At 45.8% G+C, this 26,973-nt stretch overlaps 1 protein-coding gene across 1 annotated transcript in view; it reads right to left on the bottom strand.

The window, feature by feature from the left end:
* The window catches only part of IGF2R (insulin like growth factor 2 receptor), a 490,127-nt gene that overhangs the window by 18,871 nt on the left and 444,283 nt on the right, over positions 1-26,973 (bottom strand). Inside the window, exon 43 of the mRNA XM_063917832.1 lies at positions 1,254-1,435. Coding sequence (XP_063773902.1) covers positions 1,254-1,435 — 182 coding nt within the window. The remainder of the gene's footprint in view (positions 1-1,253; positions 1,436-26,973) is intronic.

Raw genomic sequence — 26,973 nt, 5'->3', positions numbered from 1 at the left:
CTTGTCTATCTTTTCTGCACATCTCTGATCAAAACTCACCAAATTTCTAGTAGTATACACTGCTGCACCTGTGTACAGTGCCCACATGAAACCCCTGGCACATATTTTGTATGTAAATGGTCTGGAGTCCCAGAGAAAGGAAATACCACACAATGGGACTGCCTTTCCTGTGGCTGATTGGCAGGTAGACCAATAGGAAGTCACTGCCAGTCACAGTGAGCCAGTACAGTCACAGACTGCAGCTGGCTCACTGACTTTGAGCTAAGGTGGCAGATTTTACCTGGGAGGATCTGCAATCCATAGGTAAAATCGGAAAGCGGTTAACATACCACCAAGTCAGGATCCCGGCGACCACAATACAGACGCCGGAATCCCGTCAAGCGGTGAAATGCTGTAGCCGGAAAAGCGGCGACACAGACTATTCTGCCTCTGTGGGTGCCCACAACACCCATAGAGGGAGAATATAACCTGGCCACAGCGTGGTGAGCACAGCAAGCCCGCAAGGGGCTTTCTAGTGCTCGCCCAGCTGCCGGCATACTGATGGCCAGGATGTAGCTGTCTGTATACGGACATCCGGCATTCCGTCTGGCGGTATATCATACTGAATCCATAAAATCCGCCACTGTACCCCACTGATCTAAGCGCAATATAAATGGATAACCTAATATAAAAACAAAACACAATGTAGAAACTGAACACAATGATGCAGCAGAAAAGAAACATTCATATAACCCCTACCCGGGTACACACTATCCAAATATCTGGCCAATCAGGTGATAACTGGCTAATCAGAAGGATAATTGGATAGTGTGTATGCAGGAGCATCAGCTGACAAATGACTTCAAACACTCTTACAACAGCCACAATAGGAGGTTCGGATCTGACTTGATGCACCTGATATCTCGTTCCCGACCTCTTGATTCCGTTGAGGATCAGGAAAAAGAACACAGTGAGCTAGAAATTTCCCAGTGTGTATGGGTGTGTACACCGATCCAATAATCGCTGTCAGAGCAGAACACTTACAGGATCGGCAGAATTGATCTACTAGTGACCCCATCATCATTTAGCTGACTGCATCTAAAGAAGTCCAATCGGAGCTGCAAATTATATGGCATTATAGAGTTGTTTAGAGTAGGTATAAACAATTGTACATAAATATAAATGGATCAATACCAGAAACCATAAGTCTATATTTCTTTTTCATTTCTGATTTACTTTGGACTTAATAAGGAATGAAGGAAGAGTGACCTCACCATCAAGGTAATATTTGGCTTTTCCAGAAGTGCCGACTGCTCTAGTGAAATCTCCATTTGTCTTTACTTGGCATACACTGGCTCCATTACATTTCTGATAGGCAGAGTTCTCTCTCCCAGAAAGCTGAATTTCATACACATACTGATCCTTCAGCCTTATATCACCACTGGCAGTGTAAGATCTGTGGATAGAGAAACACATTACAGTGAAGAGAAAGGTAAAACTCAATTTGCAGATATAGGTATTCTTAGAACTTCTTTTTTGGAAGACTATTCCCTAATACTCGGTGCTGATATCACACTCCTACTGTACATAAACTACACACATATTGGCCACACTGAAGGGGTGCTTATATGAGATTGTAAGATAGGGAAATGGGGATGGGGTAAGCCACTCTGTGTATGGGTAAGTGTGTGTACGTACAGTACATGGGCAGACTAGATGGTCAAAGCGGTTATCTCCCATCAAATTCTATATTTCTTTGTAAGCCTAGTGGTTCTGAAGCAACAGGCATGCTTTCATGGGACTTGGCATGCTGTAACATAACATGGCCAAGTCCACATCTAATGGTTGGGGGGGAAGAATGCCTACAGCTTTCTTTGTACTGAAGCTCTGATAATGTCTTCAGAATAATATGAGCAGCCCTTCCCTTAGCTTGGTTGGTGCTAGCATGAAATCGCTGGTTAAATAGAGAAACTGCAGATGTAGTTGTTTTTGATCGCGCTAATCGTGACCAGAGAGGTTGGGTCCAGCAGTGTAAAGCAGCTAAACCTGACCAACACAATGGCCACGATGCGCAAAGTCCCATTTGGAAGCACGAGCTGAAATGCAGGCGTCGGCGGCTGATCGCGTCTGAACAGAGCAACTCTGTTGGGTGCCATCTACCGGCTACCAGTGGAACAAGCAATTGAATCTCGCCCTCAGAGTGATAAAAGCCATCAGAATTACACACTTGCCAGTTTTAGATTTTAGAGGCGACAAAGTGACCAAGCTCCAGCTAGCGAAACGTACGTCTTGACTTCCGGTTATCGGAGTTATGGACGCCGGATGCCGCTCTCCTCACCCTCACACCACAGCAGACATGGCGGTATCTCTCACCCTCAAAACAGCTTAAGAAACAACTGTGTAAAGTATATTTATACTCTAGACTCTATCCTCTTTACATAGGAGCAGGCTCTCTCATATCAGCAGCCGGGATACTCTGCACTGCATTAACGGCATCTGGGTTCCCAGTGCAGCAACAGAGAAAAGCAGAAGCAGGCTCTCTTTATTTTCTAACCAGGGTTGGAGTAATTTGTCTTTCTCATCCTGTATTCGATGTTAAAACAGATATAGGACAGCTGAATACTTTTCTACTCTTTCATGCCCTGGTGTCTACTGCTCTTTTCAACACACAGCTGCACCATTCAAGTGATATTTAGACAATGTGAAATTTATTATCGGTGAATTTATGTTGCAGTTTTGGGTGGTTTTATACTAAGTTTACTTTGAATGTGGGATTTGATCACTACATGTAGAGCAATCTTCAGAAAGCTTTCTTACTGACAGTGCATACATTTATCATTGAGTGTTTCTGTGCTATACATGCTTGTTGCGCAGATTATTGCAAACCTCTCAGCAATCACCATTTAGATGTTAATCCTAAATTTGAGACATATACTTAATCCATATATCTTTTTGACATAAGTGCTTAATTACTCCTGTCACTTACAGATAAAATTACGCAAAATGAGTACCTACAAACTCCAAATTCAAGATATTTTGTGTGAGGCAAAAATTGTCAATAATGAACTCTCTGGTTATTTATTATAACTGTATCAATGCGATGCCTCTTTTTCCTGCATAAATATTTTGGATTGTTGGTATTTCTCAGAGATTGTTAAATGACTATATATCAGTCTGACATTATCCACACAATTTATAGGTGGTTAATTTTGATTGGAGTGCACACCTATACACCTGAGGTGGCCCTGACATATTAAGACAATACTGTATAATGAAGTGCAAAGCACCAAGATTCAGGAAGTGATAAAACAGGACCAGTCTGTAACCAACACGGCCGATATCCACATTCAGGGCAGGCCCTAGGCATAGGTGACCTATGCACTTGCTCCAGAGGGGGCCCCTAGTGTAACCGTCCGCCCAGGAATATTTAGAGCAGCCCTGAGTCCAGATGCTCTGTCACTTATTAGTCGGAATGCGTGGCACAAAGTTAAAGTTATAACGGCACACGGTGGGCCCAGATGAGCTTCTAAAGATGCAAGAAAGAAGTCGCACAGAGCAGACAACTAAGCGGGAAGAAGACAAAGGCACTAAAAGACATGAGACCGACAGAGACGACAGAACTAAAACAGAAGACACCAGGTCAAGCCAGTATACTCAAGGATGCTTAAGCTCTAGCGGCAAGGTGGCTTTTGCAAAAAAGCTTATACCTGCCTCCTTTCAGTTCCGAGGAGTCTGCTAAAATAACCGTTATGGTAGACTTACCGTTGATAACTCTATTTCTTCTAAGTCCACAGGATCCACAGGATAACACTGGGATATGAGGTAGCGACAGCAGATTGGCACCAAACGATCAAAGCTTTCGGCCTCCCAGAAAGCAACGGGCCCATCCCTATATCCCCACCTTCTAAGCTCAGGCAATTCAGTTGTTTTCCAAAGCTCAAGGCAGGCGCATCATAGTGAGCCCTAATCAGGCGAGAAGAACACAGATGCACACCCTTCCGTACAAGAAGGAAGAGGGTAGTGAATGAAAGGATGCTAAAATCAGGTGCGTCAGGGTAGGATCCCTGTGGATTTAGGAGAAAGAGTTATCAACGGTAAGTCTACCATAACGATTATTTCTCCTGCAGGGTCCACAGGTTATTCACAGGATAACACTGGGATGTCCCAATGCAATTCAGTGGTGGGGACGCTCCTGACTGGACAGGAGAATACTTTGCCCAAATTCAGCGTCCTGAGAGGCAAAAGGTATCAAAGGCATAATGGCTAATGCACAGGTTCCCAAATGCAGTCCACAAGGCACCCCAACAGTCCAAGTTTTAGGTATATCCATGGCTCAGCACAGGTGGTTAAATAAAATTGACTAAGGTGCTAATAAAGTCACCTGTGGCCAAGCATGGATACATTTAAAACCAGGACCGTTGGGGTGCCTTGAGGACAGTGTTTGGGAACCTCTGGTCAAATAATAAGATTTTACTCACCGGTAAATCTATTTCTCGTAGTCCGTAGTGGATGCTGGGGACTCCGTAAGGACCATGGGGGAATAGACGGGCTCCGCAGGAGACTGGGCACTCTAAGAAAGATTTAGTACTACTGGTGTGCACTGGCTCCTCCCTCTATGCCCCTCCTCCAGACCTCAGTTAAGGAAACTGTGCCCGGAAGAGCTGACATTACAAGGAAAGGATTTTTGAATCCAGGGTAAGATTCATACCAGCCACACCGTATAACTTGTGATAAACTTACCCAGTTAACAGTATGAACAAACAACAGAGCATCAACCAATGGATGCCAACATAACCCTTTATTAAGCAATAACTATATACACGTATTGCAGAAAGTCCGCACTTGGGACGGGCGCCATGCATCCACTACGGACTACGAGAAATAGATTTACCGGTGAGTAAAATCTTATTTTCTCTAATGTCCTAGTGGATGCTGGGGACTCCGTAAGGACCATGGGGATTATACCAAAGCTCCCAAACGGGCGGGAGAGTGCGGATGACTCTGCAGCACCGAAAGGGCAAACACAAGGTCCTCCTCAGCCAGGGTATCAAACTTGTAGAATTTTGCAAATGTGTTTGAACCCGACCAAGTAGCAGCTCGGCAAAGCTGTAATGCCGAGACCCCTCGGGCAGCCGCCCAAGAAGAGCCCACCTACCTTGTGGAATGGGCTTTCACTGATTTTGGATGCGGCAATCCAGCCGCAGAATGAGCCTGCTGAATCGTGTTACATATCCAGCGAGCAATAGTTTGCTTTGAAGCAGGAGCACCCAGTTTGTTGGATGCATACAGGATAAACAGCGAGTCAGTCTTCCTGACTCCAGCCATTCTGGTTACATAAATCTTCAAAGCCCAGACTACGTCAAGCAACTTGGAATCCTCCAAGTCACAAGTAGCCGCAGGCACCACAATAGGTTGGTTCAAATGAAAAGATGACACCACCTTTGGCAGAAATTGCGGACGAGTCCGCAATTCTGCCCTGTCCATCTGGAAAACCAGATAGGGGCTTTTACATGACAAAGCCGCCAATTCTGACACACGCCTAGCCGAAGCTAAGGCCAACAGCATGACCACTTTCCACGTGAGATACTTTAGCTCCACAGTCTTAAGTGGCTCAAACCAGTGGGATTTCAGGAAACCAAACACCACGTTAAGATCCCAAGGTGCCACTGGTGGCACAAAAGGGGGCTGAATATGCAGCACTCCCTTAACAAACGTCTGAACCTCAGGCAGTGAAGCCAGTTCTTTTTGAAAGAAAATGGATAGGGCCGAAATCTGGACCTTTATGGACCCTAATTTTAGGCCCATAGTCACTCCTGACTATAGGAAGTGCAGGAATCGACCCAGCTGGAATTCTTCTGTAGGGCCTTCCTGGCCTCACACCAAGCAACATATTTTCGCCATATACGGTGATAATGCTTTGCTGTCACGTCCTTCCTAGCCTTTATCAGCGTAGGAATAACTTCATCCGGAATGCCTTTTTCCACTAGGATCCGGCGTTCAACCGCCATGCCGTCAAACGCAGCCGCGGTAAGTCTTGGAACAGACAGGGCCCTTGTTGCAACAGGTCCTGTCTGAGAGGCAGAGGCCATGGGTCCTCTGTGAGCATTTCTTGCAGTTCCGGGTACCAAGTCCTTCATGGCCAATCCGGAACAATGAGTATTGTTCTCACTCCTCTTTTTCTTACAATTCTCAGCACCTTTGGTATGAGAGGAAGAGGAGGAAACACATAGACCGACTGGAACACCCACGGTGTTACTAGTGCGTCCACAGCTATTGCCTGAGGGTCCCTTGACCTGGCGCAATACCATTTTAGCTTTTTGTCGAGGCGGGACGCCATCATGTCCACCTGTGGCAGTTCCCGTCGATTTGCAATCTGCGTGAAGACTTCTTGGTGAAGTCCCCACTCTCCCGGGTGGAGGTCGTGCCTGCTGAGGAAGTCTGCTTCCCAGTTGTCCACTCCCGGAATGAACACTGCTGACAGTGTGCTTACGTGATTCTCCGCCCAGCGAAGAATTCTGGTGGCTTCTACCATCGCCACCCTGCTCCTTGTGCCGCCTTGGCGGTTTACATGAGCCACTGCGGTGATATTGTCTGACTGGATCAGAACCGGTTGGTCGCGAAGCAGGGTCTCCGCTTGACTTAGGGCGTTGTATATGGCCCTTAGTTCCAGGATATTGATGTGAAGGCAAGTCTCCTGCCTTGACCACAGCCCTTGGAAATTTCTTCCCTGTGTGACTGCCCCCCACCCTCGGAGGCTTGCATCCATGGTCACCAGGACCCAGTCCTGAATGCCGAATCTGCGACCTTCGAGAAGGTGAGCACTCTGCAGTCACCACAGGAGAGACACCCTTTCTCTGGGGGATAGGGTGATTAACCGATGCATCCGAAGATGTGATCCGGACCACTTGTCCAGTAAGTCCCATTGGAAGGTATGGAACCTGCCAAAGGGAATGGCCTCATATGATGCCACCCTCCTTCCCAGGACTCGAGTGCAGTGATGCACTGACACCTGTTTTAGTTTTAATAGATTCCTGACCAGTGTCACGAGCTCCTGAGCTCTCTCTATCGGGAGATAAACCTTTTTCTGGTCTGTGTCTAGGATCATGCCTAGGAGAGGCAGATGAGCTGTAAGAACCAACTGCGACTTTGGAATATATAGAATCCAGCCGTGTTGCCGTTTCACTTCCGGAGAAAGCGATACGCTGTTCAGCAACTGCTCTTTTGATGTCGCTTTTATGAGGAGATCGTCCAAGTACGTGATAATAGTGACACCTTGCTTCCGCAGGAGCACCATCATTTCCGCCATTACCTTGGTGAATATTCTCATGGCCGTGGAGAGACCAAACGGCAACGTTTGAAATTGGTAATGACCATCCCGTACCGCAATTCTGAGGTACGCCTGATGAGGTGGATAAATGGGGACATGAAGGATCCTTTATGTCCCGAGTCACCATAAAATCTCCCCCTTTCAGGCTTGCAATCACCGCTCTTAGCGATTCCATCTTGAACTTGAACCCTTTCAGGTATATGTTCAGGGATTTTAAATTCAATATGGGTCCGACCGAACCGTCTGGTTTCGGGACTACAACATGGTCGAATAATAACCCCCTCCTTGTTGAAGGAGGGGAACCTTGACCACCACCTGTTGAAGATACAATTTATGAATTGCAGTTAACACTGTTTCCCTCTGGTGGGGGGAAGCCGGCAGGGCCGTCGGTGAGGGGGCATCTTCTCAAAGTCCAGCTTGTATCCCTGAGACACAATATCTATTGCCCAGGGATCTAACAGGGAGTGAACCCACTTGTGGCTGAACTTACGAAGGCGTGCCCCCACCGGGCCTAGCTCCACCTGTGGAGCCCCAGCGACATGCGGTGGATTTTTGTAGAGGCCGGGGAGGACTTCTGTTCCTGGGAACTAGCTGTGTTGTGCAGCTTCTTTCCACTGCCCCCGCCTCTGGCAAGAAAGGACGCACCTCGGACTTTCTTGTTTCTTTATTCGAAAGGCTGCATTTGATAATGTCGTGCTTTCCTAGGCTGTGCAGGAATATAAGGCAAAATATCAGAATTACCAGCTATAGCTGTGGAGACCAGGTCCGAGAACCCTTCTCCACACAATCCTCAGCCTTCCACATGCCTCTTAAGTTGGCATCATCTGTCCATTGCATATTCTACAGGACACGTCAAGCAGAAATCGACATAGCTTTGACTCTAGGACCCAGTATACTCATGTCTCTTTGGGCATGTTTAATATATATATATATATATATATATATATACCTATCACTTAAGACAGCATCTTTAATATATATATATATATATATGCATGCTAGGGTCTCAATCTCTGCTGATAAGGTACCTGTCCACGCTGCCACAGCGCTATAAACCCATGCCGACATAATCGCCGGTCTGAGTAGTATACTAGAATGTGCACGCTATCTGCAGGATCCCTGAGAATAGCTAGTGCTACCTTCTGGGCAAACGGGACACCCTAGGGGAAGATTCCCATCACATCCTGGCCCTAGTGGGGAAAGGATACTGCTTGAGAATTTTTGTGGGAAGCTGCAGTCTCTTGTCTGGAGTTTCCCGCTCTTTTTCCTCATGAGAGGAGGGAAATTTACCTCAGCTTTCTTCCCCTTAACATGTGTACCCTTGTGTCAGGGACAAATGAGTCATCAGTGATATGCAAATCATCTTTTATTACAATAATCATATATTGAATACCTTTCAGCCATCTTGGCTGTAACTTTGCATTATCGTAGTCGACACTGGAGTCAAACTCCGTGTCAATATCAGTGTTTATAATTTTGGATAGTGAGCATTGTGAGACTCTGAAGGTCTCTGTGACATAGGGACAGACAAGGGTAGATTTCCTGTCTGTTCTCTAATCTTTTGTGCAATAAATTCACTTCAGCTCTTACACATATCCAAACAGGTGTCGGCGTTGTCGACGGAGACACCCTCGTACACACATATTTGCTCTATCTCCTCCTTAGGGGAGCCTTTTACCTCAGACATGTCGACACACACGTACCGACACACCACACACACAGGGGATGCTCTATTTGAAGACAGTTCCCCCACAAGGCCCTTTGGAGAGACAGAGAGAGAGTATGCCAGCACACACCCCAGCGCTATATGACCCAGGAATCACACAGTAACTTAGTGTTAACCCAGTAGCTGCTGTATATATTGTTTTTACGCCAAATTTATGTGCCCCCCCTCTCTTTTACACCCTCTGTATCGTGCAGGGGAGAGCCTGGGGAGCTTCCTCTCAGCGGATCTGTGGAGAGAAAATGGCGCTGGTGAGTGCTGAGGAAGAAGGCCCCGCCCCCTCAGCGGCGGGCTTCTCCCGCGATTTTGTGTAAAATTAATGGCGGGGGCTCATGCATATAACAGTGTCCAACTGTATATATGCTGCTTTTGCCAGGAGGTACTTAATTGCTGCCCAGGGCGCCCCCCCCTGCGCCCTGCACCCTACAGTGAAAGGAGTGTGTGGGTGTAATGCGGGAGCAATGGCGCACAGCTGCAGTGCTGTGCGCTACCTCATGTGAAGACAGGAGTCTTCTGCCGCCGATTTCGATGTCTTCTTGCTTCTGCCGGCTTCTGTCTTCTGTCTCTGCGAGGGGGACGGCGTCGCGGCTCCGGGAACGGATGACAAGGTCAGGTCCTGTGTTCGATCCCTCTGGAGCTAATGGTGTCCAGTAGCCTAAGAAGCGCAACCTAGCCGCAGTTAGTAGGTTTGCTTCTCTCCCCTCAGTCCCTCGTAGCAGAGAGTCTGTTGCCAGCAGAAGCTCTCTGAAAATAAAAAACCTAACTAAAATACTTTCTTATTAGCAAGCTCAGGAGAGCCCACTAAAAGCACCCAGCTCTGGCCGGGCACATTTTCTAACTGAGGTCTGGAGGAGGGGCATAGAGGGAGGAGCCAGTGCACACCAGTAGTACTAAATCTTTCTTAGAGTGCCCAGTCTCCTGCGGAGCCCATCTATTCCCCCATGGTCCTTACGGAGTCCCCAGCATCCACAAGGACGTTAGAGAAAAATGTGTTAATGGAAGACCATGTGGCTGCCTTACAAATCTGTTCTGCTGAATCATCACGTTGTGCTGCTTACGACGGACCTACCTTATGAATAGAGCGAGCAGGGACATTACCCAGAACAGGGAGAATATGCTTCTGAAATTGTCCTTCGAAGCCACCTCACCAGTGTCTGCTTGTCAGCATGCCATCCTTTCTATTGAAATCCACAGAGAATGAAGAGAGTGTCTGTTTTTCTGATGGCACTGGTATGATCCATGTAGATCCTTAAGGCACGGACCATGTCCAGCGATGCATCTCCCGCAGAAAGGCCCGGTACATGGAAAGACGAGATTATCATTTCTTCGTTAAGATAGAATTTAGACACCACCTTAGGAAGATACCCAGATCTAGTTCTGAGAACTGCTTTATCTGGATAAAAAAATCAGAAATGGGGAACGACATGACAATGCCCCTAAATCTGACACTCTTCTAGCTGACGCCATGGCCAGTAGAAAGAGAACTTTAGCTGTCAACCATTTAAAATCCACTTTATTAAGTGGTTCAAATGGGGCAACCTGAAGGACCTTTAGAAGTAAATTTAAGTCCCAAGGCACTGTAGGAGGAACAAAAGGAGGTTGAATGCGCAGCATTCCCTAGAAAAAAAATGTACGCACATCCTGTGAGTTGGCAATTTTCTTTTGGAACCATACAGTCAATGCTGACACTTGCACTCTCAAGGAAGCCACCTTCAAACCTTTATCCATTCCTGCCTTAAAGCACGGACTACGTCCAACGATGCATCTCCCACAGAAAAGCCCGGCCCTTGGGAGGCAGGGACTACAATTTCTTCGTTAAGATGGAATTTAGACACAACCTTAGAAAGATACCCAGATTTATTTCTGAGAACAGCTCTATCTGGATAAAAAAAAATCAGAAAAGAAGGGCGACATAACAATGCCCCTCATTCTGAAACTCTTCTAGCTGAAGCAATAGCCAGTAGATAGAGAACTTTACCTGTCAATCATTTAAAAATCACTTGTTTTAGTGGTTCAAATGGGGCAACCTGAAGGGCCTTTAGGACTAAACTTAAGTCCCGAGGCACTGTAGGAGGAACAAAAGGAGGTTAAATGTGCAGCATTCCCTGGAAAAAAGTGCGCATATCCTGTAGGTTAGCAATTTTCTTTTGGTACCATACAGTCAATGCTGACTCTTGCAATCTCAAGGAAGCCACCCTTAGACCTTTGTCCATTACTAACTGAAGGAATGCTAGGACTCTGGTAGCTCTGAAAGACCTAGGATCAAATTTCCGGTCACTGCACCCTTGAATATAGGCTTGCCATATTTGGTAATAAATGTGAGCTGAGGAAGGTTTCCTTGATCTGACCATTGTTTGAATTACCTGTTGTGAGAATCCTCTTGCTTTCAGGATGGAAGTCTCAAGAGCCACACCGTCAAAGACAGTCTATCCAGGTGCTTGTGATAGCAAGGACCCTGAGACAGTAGATCTGGACGTTGAGGGAGTAGGAAAGGAGCATACATCAACAACCTCTGCATATCTGTGTACAAAGGTCTTCTGGGCCAAGCTGGAGCTATTAGTAACACAGCGCCCCTTCCTTGTTTTGCCTTTCGCATCACCCTGGGTAGCAGGGCGATTGGTGGAAACACATAGGCCATACGAAAGTCCCATCTCACTGACAGGGTATCACAAAGATCGCTTTGGGATCCTTTGTTCTTGATCTGTATGCGGGAACTTTGTTGTTCTGACGGGACGCCATGAGATCTATCTCCGGTAACCCCCACTTGCCTACCAGAATTAAGACCTCGGGTGTAAAGCTCATTCGTTTGCATGAATGGCGTGTGGACTGAAAATCCGCTTCCCAGTTTAGGACTGCAGGAATGAACACTGCGGAGAAGGCTGGATGATGAAGTTCTGCCCACTTTAACGTGCGACTTCATTGCGTTTTGGCTGCGAGTTCCTCCCTGATGTTTGAGGTACGCTACTGCTGTTGCATTGTCCGAGCGGATTTGGACTGGTTTCCCCTCAAGAATGTCCTTTGCATGAGTAAGTGCCATATATATGGCCCGAAGTTCCAATATATTTATTGGCAGGCAACTCTCTTCCTTGGTCCACTGCCACTGGAAGCAACTCCTATCCCGACACCGCTCCCCAGCCCTGAAAGCTGGCATCCGTTGTCAGAATTTCCCAATCTGATATACAAAAGGGTCTCCCTTTGTCCAGATGGGATGTCTGCAGCCACCAGGCTAATGACCTCCTTAATTCCAGAGGAAGGACCACAGTCTGCGTTTTAATTGTCTGATGAAAACCATTCCATTTGGAAAGGATCAGATGTTGCAGAGGCCTTGAGTGGAACTGAGCGTACTCTACCATGTTGGATGTCGACACCATCAACCCCATCACATGCATTGCTGTGTGAATGGATACCCTTTGACTGTGTAGCAGCTCCTGAATCCTTGACTGAATCTTAAGGAAAGAATACAACTGCGCCTGAGATTAAAAGAAGATGGAATAAACCAATAAATATTTGTTGAATGAATAAATGAGCCACTGAGTGTCAGAAATACAATACACTGATTAATATTACACATAAATTGTTTATAATTGTTTTATATCTCCCGCTGGAGATTGGTCCTGCTGAGAGGGAGAGCCAAAGCAAGGCTGTATTCACCTTGTACGCGGCTTGCTGGGTCAGTTCCAATTAGAGACCACTTGCTGTGGTAAAAGCCGGCTGGCCGGGTCTCATCTAGCGCGCTGTCTGGCGCTAGATGTGAACGCGTCCGGCCGACTTCTGATAGTGCCAGTGGTCTTCAATTGGAAGTGATCCAGCAGCATATACGAGGTGAGCACAGCCTTGCTCCGGCTCTCCCTCACAACTGGACCAGGTAATCAGTACGGCGGGACGCCACACGTACCTGCTCTGCTAAAGGCTTTCTTTTAGTCACCTCTATACGAACATTTGTGACCAGCTAAAAAAATTCAAAAGTGCACTTTTTACAACTTGAATTTTATAAAAGGGGACTTTTTGAAGGCTCACTATATACCTATTGAAATCCCAGAGACTGGTTAACTATTCAGCCATTTAATATATTCACTATACAACGGTGAACTCAAATGGATACTATTTTCTATATAGTTGATACTAACAGTTATACCGCATATGTTACAGTGTTGTGTTTACAATAGATACAATTTAATATGCTGTGTTTTTTTCTTTTTTTAAATCTGTAGACTGTGCACAGTAATTTTTTCTAATTGTACTTTTTATCGAAACATTATATATATATATATATATATATATATAAACAATTTATGTGTAATATTAATCAGTGTATTGTATTTCTGACACTCAGTGGCTCATTTATTCATTCAACAAATATTTATTGGTTCATTCCATCTTCTGTTAATCTCAGGCGCAGTTGTATTCTTTCCTTTTTTCCCCTGTAATTATATAAACCTGCAGAGGTTTGTTTCCAACAGCGAACGGGAGCAACAGATATGTGAATAATATATACATTTATATATTATACTGATATAATTATAAACTCAGCGCCTAGGTCCTTCTCGTTTTTACCTTGACTGAATCTTGGATATTTTGTTCAGAGGTATAATTAATCTCTGAAGACCTGAATACAACACAGCCTCCAAGTGAGTCATTCGTTGGGACGGAACCAGGGACGACTTTGCCCAATTTATGAGCCAACCGTGTCTCTGCAAACAAGCTATTGTCTGACGCAGATGACACTGACGCAATTGCTGAGATTGTGCCAGGATTAATAAATTGTTGAGGTATGGCAAAATCCTTATCCCCTGCTGACAGAGATAAGAGGCCATTACCACTATAATTTTGGTTAAATTCTGGGAGCTGTGGCAAGTCCAAATGGTAGGGCCTGAAACTGAAAATGTTGCTGGAGGATAGCAAACCTGAGATAGCGCTGATGGGACAGTGCTATAGGAACATGAAGGTAAGCATCCTGGATATCCAGGGATACCATAAAATCCTCCGCCTACATAGCCAATATAATGGAACGTAAAGTCATCCATATCAAACCGAGGCACCCAAATGTACTTGTTCAGCACTTTGAGATTGAGTATGGGCTGGAATGACCCATTTAGCTTCTGTACTAGAAACAGGTTGAAATAAAAACCTTGTCCTCATTGTGCAGGAGGACCTGGACAAACTGACTGAAGCACCTTCTGAACTGCCTCTTGCAAAGCCCTGGCCTTCGTTTCCACTGACGACGGGCTGGTGCAAAAAAACCAACCTTTGAGGAGCGTGCTTCTTGAAAGCAAACGCATAACCGTGAGATACTGCTTCTTGCACCCAGGCATCTGTGGTAGACTGCTGACAGATCTGTGCAAACTGCAGAAGTCGGCCTCCCACCCAATTGTACCCATATCCAAGGCTGTTTCTTCCTGTTTGATATATGCAATGTGGGATTTTTGCTCTCTAGATGCCATTAAAAAGGTCATCCTCTAATGCAGGGGTGACCAATCAGTCATCGACAAAGAGCCAAGAAAAATCTTTGAGCATGCCAAAGAGCTGACACCATGTGCAAGCCAAAGGCACATGTGCAAAAATAGGGCGTGGTCTTGTGCCCGCTAGCTCACGCCCAATACATTGAAAAAGCCAGGTCCAAAATAAAATACATAGAAAGGGACAAATCCACATAAAATACATTAAAAAAGCCAGATCCAAATAAAATACATTAAAAAGCAAGATTAACATAATACACTTTAGTTCCTCCATGTGTCACTCCAGCCCCCCATGCCACTGTAGTAGCCCATCATGTGTCCAGCAGCCCCTGCTCCAAACCCGAGGTGGTCCATGCTGAGGTAGCTGTAGATTCCATTTGCTTGCCAGTGGGTTCTCACCTAGTATCCGGCTCCCTCAGTCCACTTAGTGATGCTGGCACTGCGTGCCCGGCTGGAGCACAGTGGTTTCTGGATCTTTTGTGGTCACCTGACCTCAAGTGTCAGGAGCCGCATCTGAATGAAGAAAGAGCCGCATGTGGCTCAAGAGCCACTGGTTGGCCACCGCTGCTCTAATGTATCAGCTCAGGCTGCCACTGCTTTTGCCATAAAAGCCGAAGCCATGGTTGGTCTTATGATTGCCCCAGACAAGGAGAAAATGGTTTTAAGAAAACCATCTAATTTCCTATCCGTGACATCATTTAATGATATTGAAAGCAGAGGTAATGTAGATTTTCGCACCAATCAGATGACATGCGTATCTACTTTGGAGACACCTCCCTTTTTAAACAGTTCCCAATCTGAAGAGGATAATGGGAATTCCATTTCTTTGGAATTCTAAACTTCTTACTAGGTGTAACCAAAGCCTCTTGCATAATTTCCGGTAGCTGTTCTGACCCAGGAAACAAAGTCCTAACTATTTTGGGACATTTAAACACAGGTGCCTTAGATTTTAACAAAGGCTCTGTCACCTCCGCTAAGGATAGAATGCCTTTCATAGCACTACTTAGCTCAGGAATGTCCACTGAGCTGAGGCCTTCCTCCTCATCTCTGTATGCAGACCTGGAGTGCGATGAGTCCTCATCCTCTAACGAATCCTCATCTGAAACATGTGTAGACTGTGAAGATGTTGTTTCATGTCTATGTGATTTACTTACCACCGGCATTTCAGCCTGTTTCTGTTGAGAGGCTGCTAATTCCTGTACTGGATGTGATAACCCCCAGGTGGAATGTTGCATGTAAGGGTTAATAGGGTAACCTATCCCTTGTATAGGAGCTGGCATTATCCGCTCAGCTATACTGGATAATATCTTTGTAAAAGTAGCCCATGGGAGTTCAACCTGAACCTGTGCCTGCCTCTGATTATTTAAGAAGCTTTGGTGAAAGCTAAAACAATTTGCACACAATCCATTATGAAACAGATCCTGAGAGGTTAACCCAGCTTTGCACGACAAACATAACATGCTGTGTTGGTGCTGCTGTGGAGAGTGTATCCCCCCTCACCCTTGCCTCTCTTAGACATGATAAATAAATCACACACCTTTACAGTGTTAACTACACAAATTGTGACTGCAATCACTTTAAAATTTGTTAAAGTGACAAATAATCCGATCTCTCCCTGCTTTGCACCAGCATTGAGAATCGGAATACACAGAAACTGACAGAAAATAGTAAAGTCAGCAATCACACAAGCAATCAGTCACAGGTTATACATTAGTATAATAAGCAATATGAGCACATAATCAACAAGAGATACATTTCAAGTATGTAGGAGAAACATATTACTCCAACACCTTATACAGGAGTTTAAACATATTCAGTCGCACAGCGAAAGAAACAGCAGCAACAGTTTACAGTCTCATATGCATCAGGCACTTATCCAACTATTCGTACCGAAGGTAGATAGAGACTTAGGGGGTCATTCCAAGATGATCATAGGTGTGCTAAATTTAGCACAGCTACGATCTAGTCCGCCCCACATGTCAGTGCGGGGGCCCTCCGCAGACGTGCAAAAGCATCGCACAGCGGCGATGCCTTTGCACTTCAAGAGTAGCTCCCAACCAGCGCAGCTTTAGCGTGCTGGCCAGGAGCTATTTGTTGCTTCCCGGCCCGCAGCGGCTGCGTATGACGTCACGCAGCCGCTGCAGGCCATTCCCTGCACGGTCCAGCATGCCTGCGTTGGCCGGACTGTGCCCACGAAACGGCGGCCAAATGCTGCCGTTCCGCTCAGCGACCGCCTCTGCCTAACAATCAGGCAGAGGCGATCGCAGGCCAATTACGGCCTTCGGCCGTCTGGCATGTGCCAGCGCACTACGACGCCAGCGCATGCGCAGTGGGTACCCGTTCGTTCGGCTGCGATAAAAAGCAGCGAGCGAACAGGTCAGAATGACCCCCTTAGTGCTATATCACCCGGCTCAGGAGAGTGGGACAGAGGGAGACTTCACCCCGTTTCCAGGATCGATCAATACGTTAGTGAACGCTGAGTACATCCTGAGTACAGCAGATTCACTTTTTATATCCATAGGATATATTTTACCCCAGATCACCTATTCTGGCTTGGTAGTTATAACACTTCTGCATGTGCTAAATATGGAGGTTCTGGAGTAGATTCTGGCTTTATATGAAAATAGGAGTTTAAATACCTACCGGTAAATCCTTTTCTCGTAGTCCATAAGGGATATTGGGGACACATTAGTATGATGGGTATAGATGGGGTCCAAAGGAGCCAGTGCACTTTAAATGTCTTTCACTGGGTGCGCTGGCTCCTTCCCTCTATGCCCCTCCCACAGGCAGTTATAGGTAAAACAGTGCCCGAAGGAGAAATTACATACTTGAGAGCAGGAACATAACAACGAGAATGGTGGTGAGATTTATACAACAGCACACCATGCCACAACTGGGCCAGAAACGTCTGGCAACATAAACAGCAACGGCTGAACAGGTAACACCAAAGAACCTGCAGAAAGTCACCACACACAGACGGGCGCCCAATGGCCCTCATTCCGAGTTGATCGCTCACTAGCTACTTTTAGCAGCCGTGGAAACGCATAGTCGTCGCCCACGGGGGAGTGAATTTTCGCTTTGCAGGAGTGCGAACGCCTGTGCAGAACAAGGACCAGCCCTATAGTTACTTATTGTGTGCGATGATTGCTACAACGAATGACACGGTAATGACGTCAGATACCCACCCAGCAAACGCCTGGCCACGCCTGCGTTTTTCCAAACACTCTCAGAAAACGGTCAGTTGACACCCAGAAACTCCCACTTCCTGTCAATCTCCTTGCGATCGGCTGTGAGACTGAAAGCGTCGCTAGAACCTGTGCAAAACCACAATGCTCTTTGTACCCGTATGCGGTGCATACGCATGCGCGGTTTTGTCATTGTTCTAACTGATCGATATGCAGCGAACAACGGCAGCCATTATCCCTTATGGGCTACGAGAAAAGGATTTACCAGTAGATAATTAAAATCCTAAGTTCTCTAGCATCCATAAGGGATATTGGGGACACATTCGTACGATGGGGATGTCCCAAGGCTTCCAGAACGCACGGGAACGCGCAGAGACACCTGCAGCACCGCCTGCCAAAACTGGGTATCTTCTTTGGCCAGGGTATCAAACTTGTAGAACTTCACAAAGGTGTTCTTCCCGACCAGGAAGCAGCTCGGCATAATTGCAAAGCCGAGACTCCACAGGCAGCCGCCCAGGAAGACCCCACTGATCTTGTAGAGTGGGCTTCAGAGACTTAGGAACCGGTAAAGCTGCCGACACATAGGCCTGTTGGATAGTAAGCCAAATCCAATGAGCAATGGACTGCTTTGAAGCAGGGCAACCCTTTTTCTGCGCATCACAGAGCACGAACAAGGAATCAGTCTTTCTGATCCGAGCTGTACTCTTGACGTAGATCTTCAAGGCGCACACAGCATCTACTGTCTCCTGAGGAGCCGAAGCGTCAGAACAGGACGGAATCACAATAGGTTGATTCAGATGAAACGCCGAAACAACCATTGGCAAGAACTGCTGTCTAGTCCGGGGCTCCGCTCTGTCCTCGTAAAAGACCAAGTACAGACTTTTAAAATGATAAGGTCCCCAATTCTGAGACACGTCTAGCAGAAGCCAGGGCCAGTAACATCACTGTCTTCCACGTGAGGTATTTGTCTTCTACCGTCATTAGAGGTTCAAACCAGGAGGACTGTACAAATCGTAATACCACATCCAAATCCCAAGGTGCCGTAGGCGGCACAAACGGAGGTTGGATGTGAAGCACCCCTTGCAAGAAGGTCTGAACATCAGGCCGCATAGCCAACTTCTTTTGGAAGAAGATTGAGAGAGTTGAAATTTGAACCTTGCTGTATCCAAGATGTAAGCCTTGATCCACTCCAGCCTGCAGGAAATGAAGAAATCTTCCCAAGTGAAAATCTGCAGACGGATTTGTGCGTTCCTCACACCAGGAGACGCATCTTTGCCAAATATGATGATAGTGTTTTGACGTCACAGGTTTCCTGGGTGAACCATGGTCGCAATAACCTTTTTAGAAAGGCCCTTGTGAGCTAGGATGTTCCGCTCAACTTCCATGCCGTCAAACGAAGCCGCCGTAAGTCCGGGTAGACGAATGGTCCTTGTTGAAGATCTCTTCTGAGTGTTAGAGGCCAAGGGTCTTCGACGGATATGTCCAGAAGATCCGCGTACCAAGCTCTCCGGGACCAGTCCGGGGCAAGCAGAATTGCTTGTACTCCTTGATGCCGGATCCTCTTGAGCACCTTTCGGATCAACGGAATCAGGAAATATGTAGACCAGCTGGTACGGCCAAGGCGACGTCAGTGCATCCACTGCACACGCCTGAGGGTCTCTGGTTCGCGAGCAATAAGAGCGAAGTTTCTTGTTGAGGCGATATGCCATTATGTTGATCTGGGGGCAACCCCACCGGTCGATGATCAGCTGAAACACCTGAGGATGTAGGCCCCACTCCCCTGGGTGGAGATCGTAGCGACTCAGGAAGTCCGCTTCCCAGTTGTCTACTCCCGGAATGAAGATTGCTGACAGCACTACTGCATTTCTTTCCGCCCAGAGGAGTATTCTTGATACTCCTCACATGTAGGCCCGGCTTTTTGTCCCTCCTTGCCAATTGATGTACGTTACAACCGTGGCATTGTCCGACTGTACCTGGATTGCCTGACCCCAGAGCAGATAGGAGGCCTGAACCAGGGAAATGTAGATAGCCCGAAGTCCCAGTATATTGATCGGAAGTAGGGCCTCCTGGGCCGACCTTCTGCGCTGGAACTGCACCCCTTGGGTGAAAGCTCCCCATCCTCTCAGACTCGCATCCGTTGTGAGGAGAATCCAATCCTGAATCCCAAAGCGTCGACCTTCTTGGAGATTGGAAGACTACAGCCTCCACAGGAGAGAAATCCTGGCCCGGGGTGATAGTTGAATCATCCGGTGCATCTGAAGATGGGAACCGGACCACTTGTTTAGGATGTCCAGTTGTAAGGGTCTGGCATGAAACCGTCCATACTGAATGGCCTCGTACGAGGCTGCCATCTTGCCCAACAAAGGTATGCAAAGATTAATGGAAACCCGAGTCGGTCTGAGAACCATGCGAACCATTTCCTGGAGGGTTCTCACTTTGTCCTCTGGAAGGAACACTTTCTGCGCAACAGTATCCAGCAGCATTCACAGAAATAGGAGCCGCTGTGACGGCTCCAGGTGGGACTTCTGTATTGATTGAGGATCCACCCATGATGTGACAGAAGGTGTACAGTGCGATCTATATGGAGCAGAAGGAGCTCCCTGGAACTCGCTTTTATCAGGAGATCGTCCAGGAAAGGAAACACGTTGACCCCCTGGACTCAGCTGGAACATAATTTCTGCCATCACCTTCGTGAACACCCTAGGAGCTGTAGAAAGGCCAAAGGGTAATGCCTGGAACTGGTAGTGATCGTTCAGCAGGGCGAACCTCAGATAGGCCTGATGAGGAGGCCAGATTGAGATATGGAGCTAGGCATCCTTGATGACCAGGGACACTCGGAATTCCTGACGTTCCAGGCCTGCGATCACTGCTCTCAAAGATTTCATCTTGAATTTGAAAACCTTCAGGTAAAGATTCAAGGACTTTAGATTCAAAATTGGCCTCACAGATCCGTCTGGTTTTGGCACAACGAACAGACTGGAGTAGTAACCTTTTTCCTTGCTGCTACAGGGGAACTGGAACAATAACTTGGGACTGGACCAACTTTGTGATGGCCTGTAATAGCGTAATATGCATATTTTCCAAAGCTGGTAAGCTTGATTTGAAAAAGCATTGGGGAGGAGCACCGTAGAACTCCAGCTTGTAGCCCTGAGAAATAAGGTCCCTTACCCAAGCGTCCTGGCAGGAATTTTTCCAGATGTGGCTTAAGTGATGTAATTGGGCTCCCACCTCGAGAACCTCAGGGGGGGTGGGGGGGGGGGGGGGTGGGAGGGCACCGTCATGCTGAGGTCTTTGTGGAAGCTGAACTGGTGCTCTGTTTTTGAGGAGCCGGCGACAGCTGGTTTCTTAGGCTTACCTCTGGTGCCTCTAGCTGCATTTGATGCACCTCTGGCCCTAGATCAAAATCTGGTGGACCAAAAGGACTGAGTTGACAGTCCTGGATAGGTACGTCTTGCAGGCAGAGCCCCGGAAGAAACCGGATTTCCCAGCAGTAGCTTTGGAGATCCATGCATCCAATTCGCCTCTGAAAAGCCATTCACCTGAGAAGGGAAGAGATTCCACACTGCGTTTGGAGTCGGCGTCTGCAATCCACTGACGTAATCAAATGGCTCTGCGTGCTGACACAGCCATAGCAGTGGTCCTAGCATTAATATTGCCAATCTCTTTTAGGGAGTCACAGAGGACTCTTGCTGTGTCCTGAATGTGTTTTAGTAAAGTCACCGTAGTAACCAGGGCCATGTCACCCGAGAGACCCTCCTGAATTTGAGTAGCCCACTAGTGAATTACATGTGTCATGGTAGCTAGATCTGCTACTGCTTTTTGCAGTTCTTGTGTTTTATTGGCATTGAGCTGAGATTACATATCAGACATCATAGTTTTGATAGCCTCCAGCCAGGTGGGTTCATGACTCTCCACCTCATGGTCCTCAGCAATTTGTGAGGATTGACTACACTGCTCAAATGATATGGAACCAGATGAAAGAGGGGGAAATCTGGTATGACACACACTGCATAACTTTTGTTTTACCATTATGAAAACACACAGTACACATACAACAAGAGACTGATAGTAATGCAAGCCTGCCCTATTGCATGTGAGAGGAGACACAAGTTAGAGAGGACCCAGCACACACAATGCTGCAGAGCCCCAGTGAGGTTGTCAGCGTTTCACACTAACAGTGAGAACTGTTTTTACAATGTAAATCCCTCAGAGGAATATTATCTGTGCACAAATAGCGTCTCTCCCCCTAACTAAACACCCTGAACCAGTGATCCAGCGTGTGACAGGCTGGAGGAGCTGTGTGAGGCTGCTGCTGCTTATGCAGAGGAAGGCGCCAAAATGCTGCTGAGCCCTCTCTGATGTAGCTCCGCCCCCATAATGGCGCAGGAGCTATCTATATATATTTATACTGGCCCTGTCTCCTAAACCTGCTGTAGATATACATGAATGCTAGGTACAGCCATCGGTAGCCAGTCTCACGCAGGGGCTATAGCGGGTCCCCCCCAGGAGGGACCCGTATAAATCACCAGCGCTGCTGCCGCACCAAGAACCGGGGGACCTCAGGAGGACGGTGACTGTCCCCTCCCCTAACTCTTACGACGCAGGTATGCTGTTGCCCAAACAGCATACCGAAATAAACAAAAGTTTTAAAGTAAAAGAAGAAAAACTCTGGAGCTAGCATAGTGTGTATCCTCTCCTGAGGGCACTTTTTTTCTAAACTGCCTGTGGGAGGGGGCATAGAAGCGACGAGCCAGCACACCCAGTGGAAGAAATTTAAATTGCACTGGCTCCTTTGGACCCCATCTATACCCATCGTACTAATGTGTCCCCAATATCCCTTATGGATGTTAGAAAAAAAAAAAAGATAGTGTGCTGTGCTTGGACAATTTTTTTGAGCAGCTCAGTTAATAAATTCAATTATGTGTCTGGTTTAGCATACCCTGATAACGAGCGGTAAGGAGCATTTACACGTTATGCTTGAGGACCAATTGTGTATGAAATTGAACATAAATGCATAAATGAATAAAAATTATAAGAGATAAAATAAAAACATTAATAAAATGAAAAAACAAACAAATAAAAATGTTACAGCTCCCTTTTGCGGTGGTGGTATTGTTAGAACAGTATAGTCTATCCGATAGCCAGTTCTTCCAGTTGTGTTTACATTTTGGATAGATGTTTTGGAAATTATTCACTTGACAGTGATACGTATTCCTCCCCTGAGTCAAAAGGTGGGTCAGTCTGGGGTTGACCTAAAGAAAATACTTACTACTGATGCCCTTGGCAAGAATTATAATAGCTACGGAAAGGATGGCACAAGTTGCGCCCAGGGGGCAGAAATGGACATTTCTGGTCAATATTGCTGTGAAAGATAAATGTATATACAAATGTTGATGCACGCCCCATAATTCCATGCTGATTGGATCCCATGGTACGAGTCTTAATATGCTGTTCTCCCCAGGGATGACCCTGTGGAATGAGGGGACTGTCCAGTACCTATACGTCATGGATTGCACCTGAATGAGGAGGGGGCAGCGGTGCTGGGGGGGGGGGGGGGGGGGAAGGATGGTTAGAAGGTTGGAGGAGATTTTAAACTTAAGAGCAGCCGGTAAGGTTACTAACATGGGTGCTAAAAGAGATTTTACCAAAGCACTAACCAATGACGATTACAGGTCATCGTTGCTACATATGGTGAAAGATGTCCCTAACGCAAGGGGAAATACTTATCTTAGTTGTATGTATGTGAACGCTAGAAGCCTTACTGGTAAAAAGGGCGAACTAGAAATACTTGCAGCAAGCAAACAGTATGATATTATAGGCATTACTGAAACTTGGTGGGACGAATCTCATGATTGGACAGTCAATCTATAAGGCTATACGCTGTTTAGTAGAGACAGACGAAATAAAAAGGGTGGAGGGGTGTGTCTTCACGTAAAGCCGTTTTTAAAACCTGATATACGGGAAGATATTCAGAAGGGGACTGTAGACACTAAAGGAATTAAAAAGTTGGTATTGGGTGTATGCTATAGGTCGCCTGGTATTAATTTATCTGATGAGGAATTGTTACTGAAGCAAATTGAAAGAGCAGCAGGAGTAGGTGACATAGTAGTGATAGGAGATTTTAACTATCCAGAGATAAACTGGAAAAACGATTCATGTGACACTGCTAGCAATATGTTTTTAAACACACTAAATGATAACTACTTAGTTCAACTAATTGAGGAACCTACCAGGTATACAATGCAATCTTAGACCTGGTATTAACAAACAATGGGTATTTAGTATCAGGTATTATAGTAGGGAAACCCATAGGAAACAGCGACCACAATATGGTCACATTCAATCAGTTTTCATAAACAGTCCTATACTGGCTCCACTAGGACTCTAAACTTTAGCAAAGCGAATTTTGAAAAGATGAGGGTATTTTTCAGGGATATTGAATGGGAAGGTTTGTTTCTAGTAAAAAATACTACGGAGAAATGGGATGTACTAAAATTCCTGCTAGCTAAAAATACTCTCAAATTTATTCCTACGAGTAGCAAAAAAAGGAATAAAAATCATAATCCGATGTGGCTTAACAAAAAGATAAAGAAACTTATGGGCAAGAAAAGGCGAGCATTTAAAAAATACAAATCTGACGGGGAAGCGGAGTCATTTCAGCACTATAAGGACTAACAAAGTATGCAAAAAGGAAATAAGAGCGACTAAAGTAGAAACTGAAAAACTAGTAGCAAAGGAAAGCAAAGCAAATCCCAAAAAATTCTTTAAATACATAAATAGCAAGAGATTAAAGAAGGAGAGCATAGGCCCTTTAAAAGACAAGTTGGGAGTCTTAAGCAAAAATGATAATGACATAGCGGACACACTGAGTTTTTTTCAACAGTATTTACTAGAGAGGACCCAATTCAGGGACTAACACAATCTCAATAATGAGAATGAGTCACCGGATCCCGATGGAATTCACCCAAGGGTTAAAAATGGAGCTTCACTCTGAACTTGCAGAACCGCTATTTTTGATCTTTAAGGATTCAGTAATATCAGGTATGGTTCCCAAAGACTGGCGTATAGCGGAAGTAGTGCCTATATTCAAAAAGGGAAGTAAAGCTGAACCAGGTAATTATAGACCAGTTAGTCTTACATCTGTAGTGGGGAATGTATTGGAAGGTATTCTAAGAGATAGTATTCAGAAGTTCATTGAAGTCAATAAGGTCATTAAAAAGAATCAACATGGATTTGTGAAGGACAGATCCTGTCAAATCAACTTACTTGGCTTTTATGAAACTGTAAGTGCAAACTTAGATCAGGGTAAAGAGGTGGATGTAATCTTTTTAGACTTTGCGAAAGCTTTCGACACTGTACCACACATGAGACTTATCTACAAGCTACAAGAATCAGGGCTAGGAAGCACAATATGCACTTGGGTCAAAAACTGGTTAGATAATAGGGAGCAGCGCGTTGTGGTTAATGGATCCTTTTCAAATTGGACTGAAGTGTTAAGTGGTGTGCCGCAAGGCTCAGTATTAGGACCGCTATTGTTCAATATTTTCATTAACGACCTAACAGAAGGTCTAGAGAGCATAGTGTCAATTTTTGCAGAGATACCAAATTGTGTAAAGTTATAAATACGGAGGACGATGCTGAGTCTCTTCAGAACGACTTAGTTAAATTAGAAGCATGGGCAGCGAAATGGAGAATGCGCTTCAATACAGACAAGTGAAAGGTAATGCACTGTGGTAACAAGAACAAAGTATGTGGTAACCTACATACTAAATGGGGTAAAATTAGGGGATTCTGTACTGGAAAAGGACTTAGGTGTCCTCATCGATAGCAAACTAAGCAGTAGTACCCAAAGTAGGATTGCAGCAAAGAAGGCTAATAAGATATTAGCATGCATAAAACGGGTAGTTTATGCTAGGGACGAGAGTGTTATACTCCCGTTGTATCAATCACCAGTGAGGCCACACCTTGAATACTGTGTACAATTCTGGGTACCATACTACAAAAAGGATATCCTGGAGCTAGAAAAGGTTCAGAGGTGGGCGACCAAACTAATAAAGGGCATGGAGACGCTGTAATACGAGGAAAGGCTTGCAAGGCTAGGCATGTTTACATTGGAAACTAGATTGAAAAAAGAACTCAGCTGCGCAATGAAATTGGAAACATGAACAAAAGCTGACGTATGCTGAGATAAATTATAAAGAAAAATTTAATATGACAATAAAAGATATTTCATACAATAAAACATATAGGGGTATATGGAATTGCGGTCGGATTCGACAGTCGAATCCTGGCCGCCGGGACCCGAATTCGAAATATTCAATAAAAAACGGATTCGACAGTCCCGCTGTCGAAAAACGGACCAATTGACAATAGTGTGCGTCCTGGATTCGACTTCATGGACGGCACAAAAGTGTTCACAAAACCCTGAAAAAAATTGCGTGGGGTCCCCCCTCCTAAGCATAACCAGCCTCGGGCTCTTTGAGCCGGTCCTGGTTGCAAAAATACAGGGGGGAAAATGACAGGGGATCCCCCGTATTTTAACAACCAGCACCGGGCTCTGCGCCTGGTCTTGGTGTAAAAAATACGGGGGACTGTGTGTCTTTAAATGATGTTGGTCCGCAAAATATTATTTGTAGTAAATGGGCCGTAATAGTTACCACCGTGCTGGTTCCTGAGAGTTATTGCAGGGTCCTGTATATTTGCACGTGGTGAATATAATGTAATGTTGCCACTTTTCAATGAATGTGGAGCAGTCCCACTGATGTTATAAGGATTGCTGATAAGGAAAGCCGTCAGTCACATGCAAGGTGTTTAAATGAGGATCCTCACAGCGGAGGACGTAATCCGTATAACTGGCGGTGTAGCTGCGGCCAGCCGGCACTGTCTCACCTATCCTCACGGCGGAGGACCGTGACCGTCTAGTTCACGGAGATGTTTCCCAGAGACAGTGATGTTATATAGTTGCAGCAATCTTACCGCACTGTGTAGAGCAAGCTGAGTATGGTCTGACGGCTGTAGTTTGAGTATCAGCGGAGTACGGCACTAATATGCTGGAGACCAAGTCCGTGCTGTATAGTATTCCTTCAGGAGAACTTTGAATGGGAGAAAGGGGCGTCAACGCGTTTCGTCTCCTAGCAACCGGAGACTTCCTCAAGACGAATACCCTTCTGTTGGGAGCTGTGTTATTTATACCCAACTAATTGATTGAATGAAATCCAGTATGTCAATTTGAAACCATAAAGATCATTTAATAATATTCATGTTCAAATAACTTAAAATAAACACTTTTACGGTCTATAACCT

The sequence above is a fragment of the Pseudophryne corroboree genome, chromosome 4 (genome assembly GCF_028390025.1).
Source record: "Pseudophryne corroboree isolate aPseCor3 chromosome 4, aPseCor3.hap2, whole genome shotgun sequence".
Lineage (NCBI taxonomy): Eukaryota > Metazoa > Chordata > Amphibia > Anura > Myobatrachidae > Pseudophryne > Pseudophryne corroboree.
Note: the sequence above shows the minus strand (reverse complement) of the source record. Positions and strands in the feature narration are given on the sequence as shown.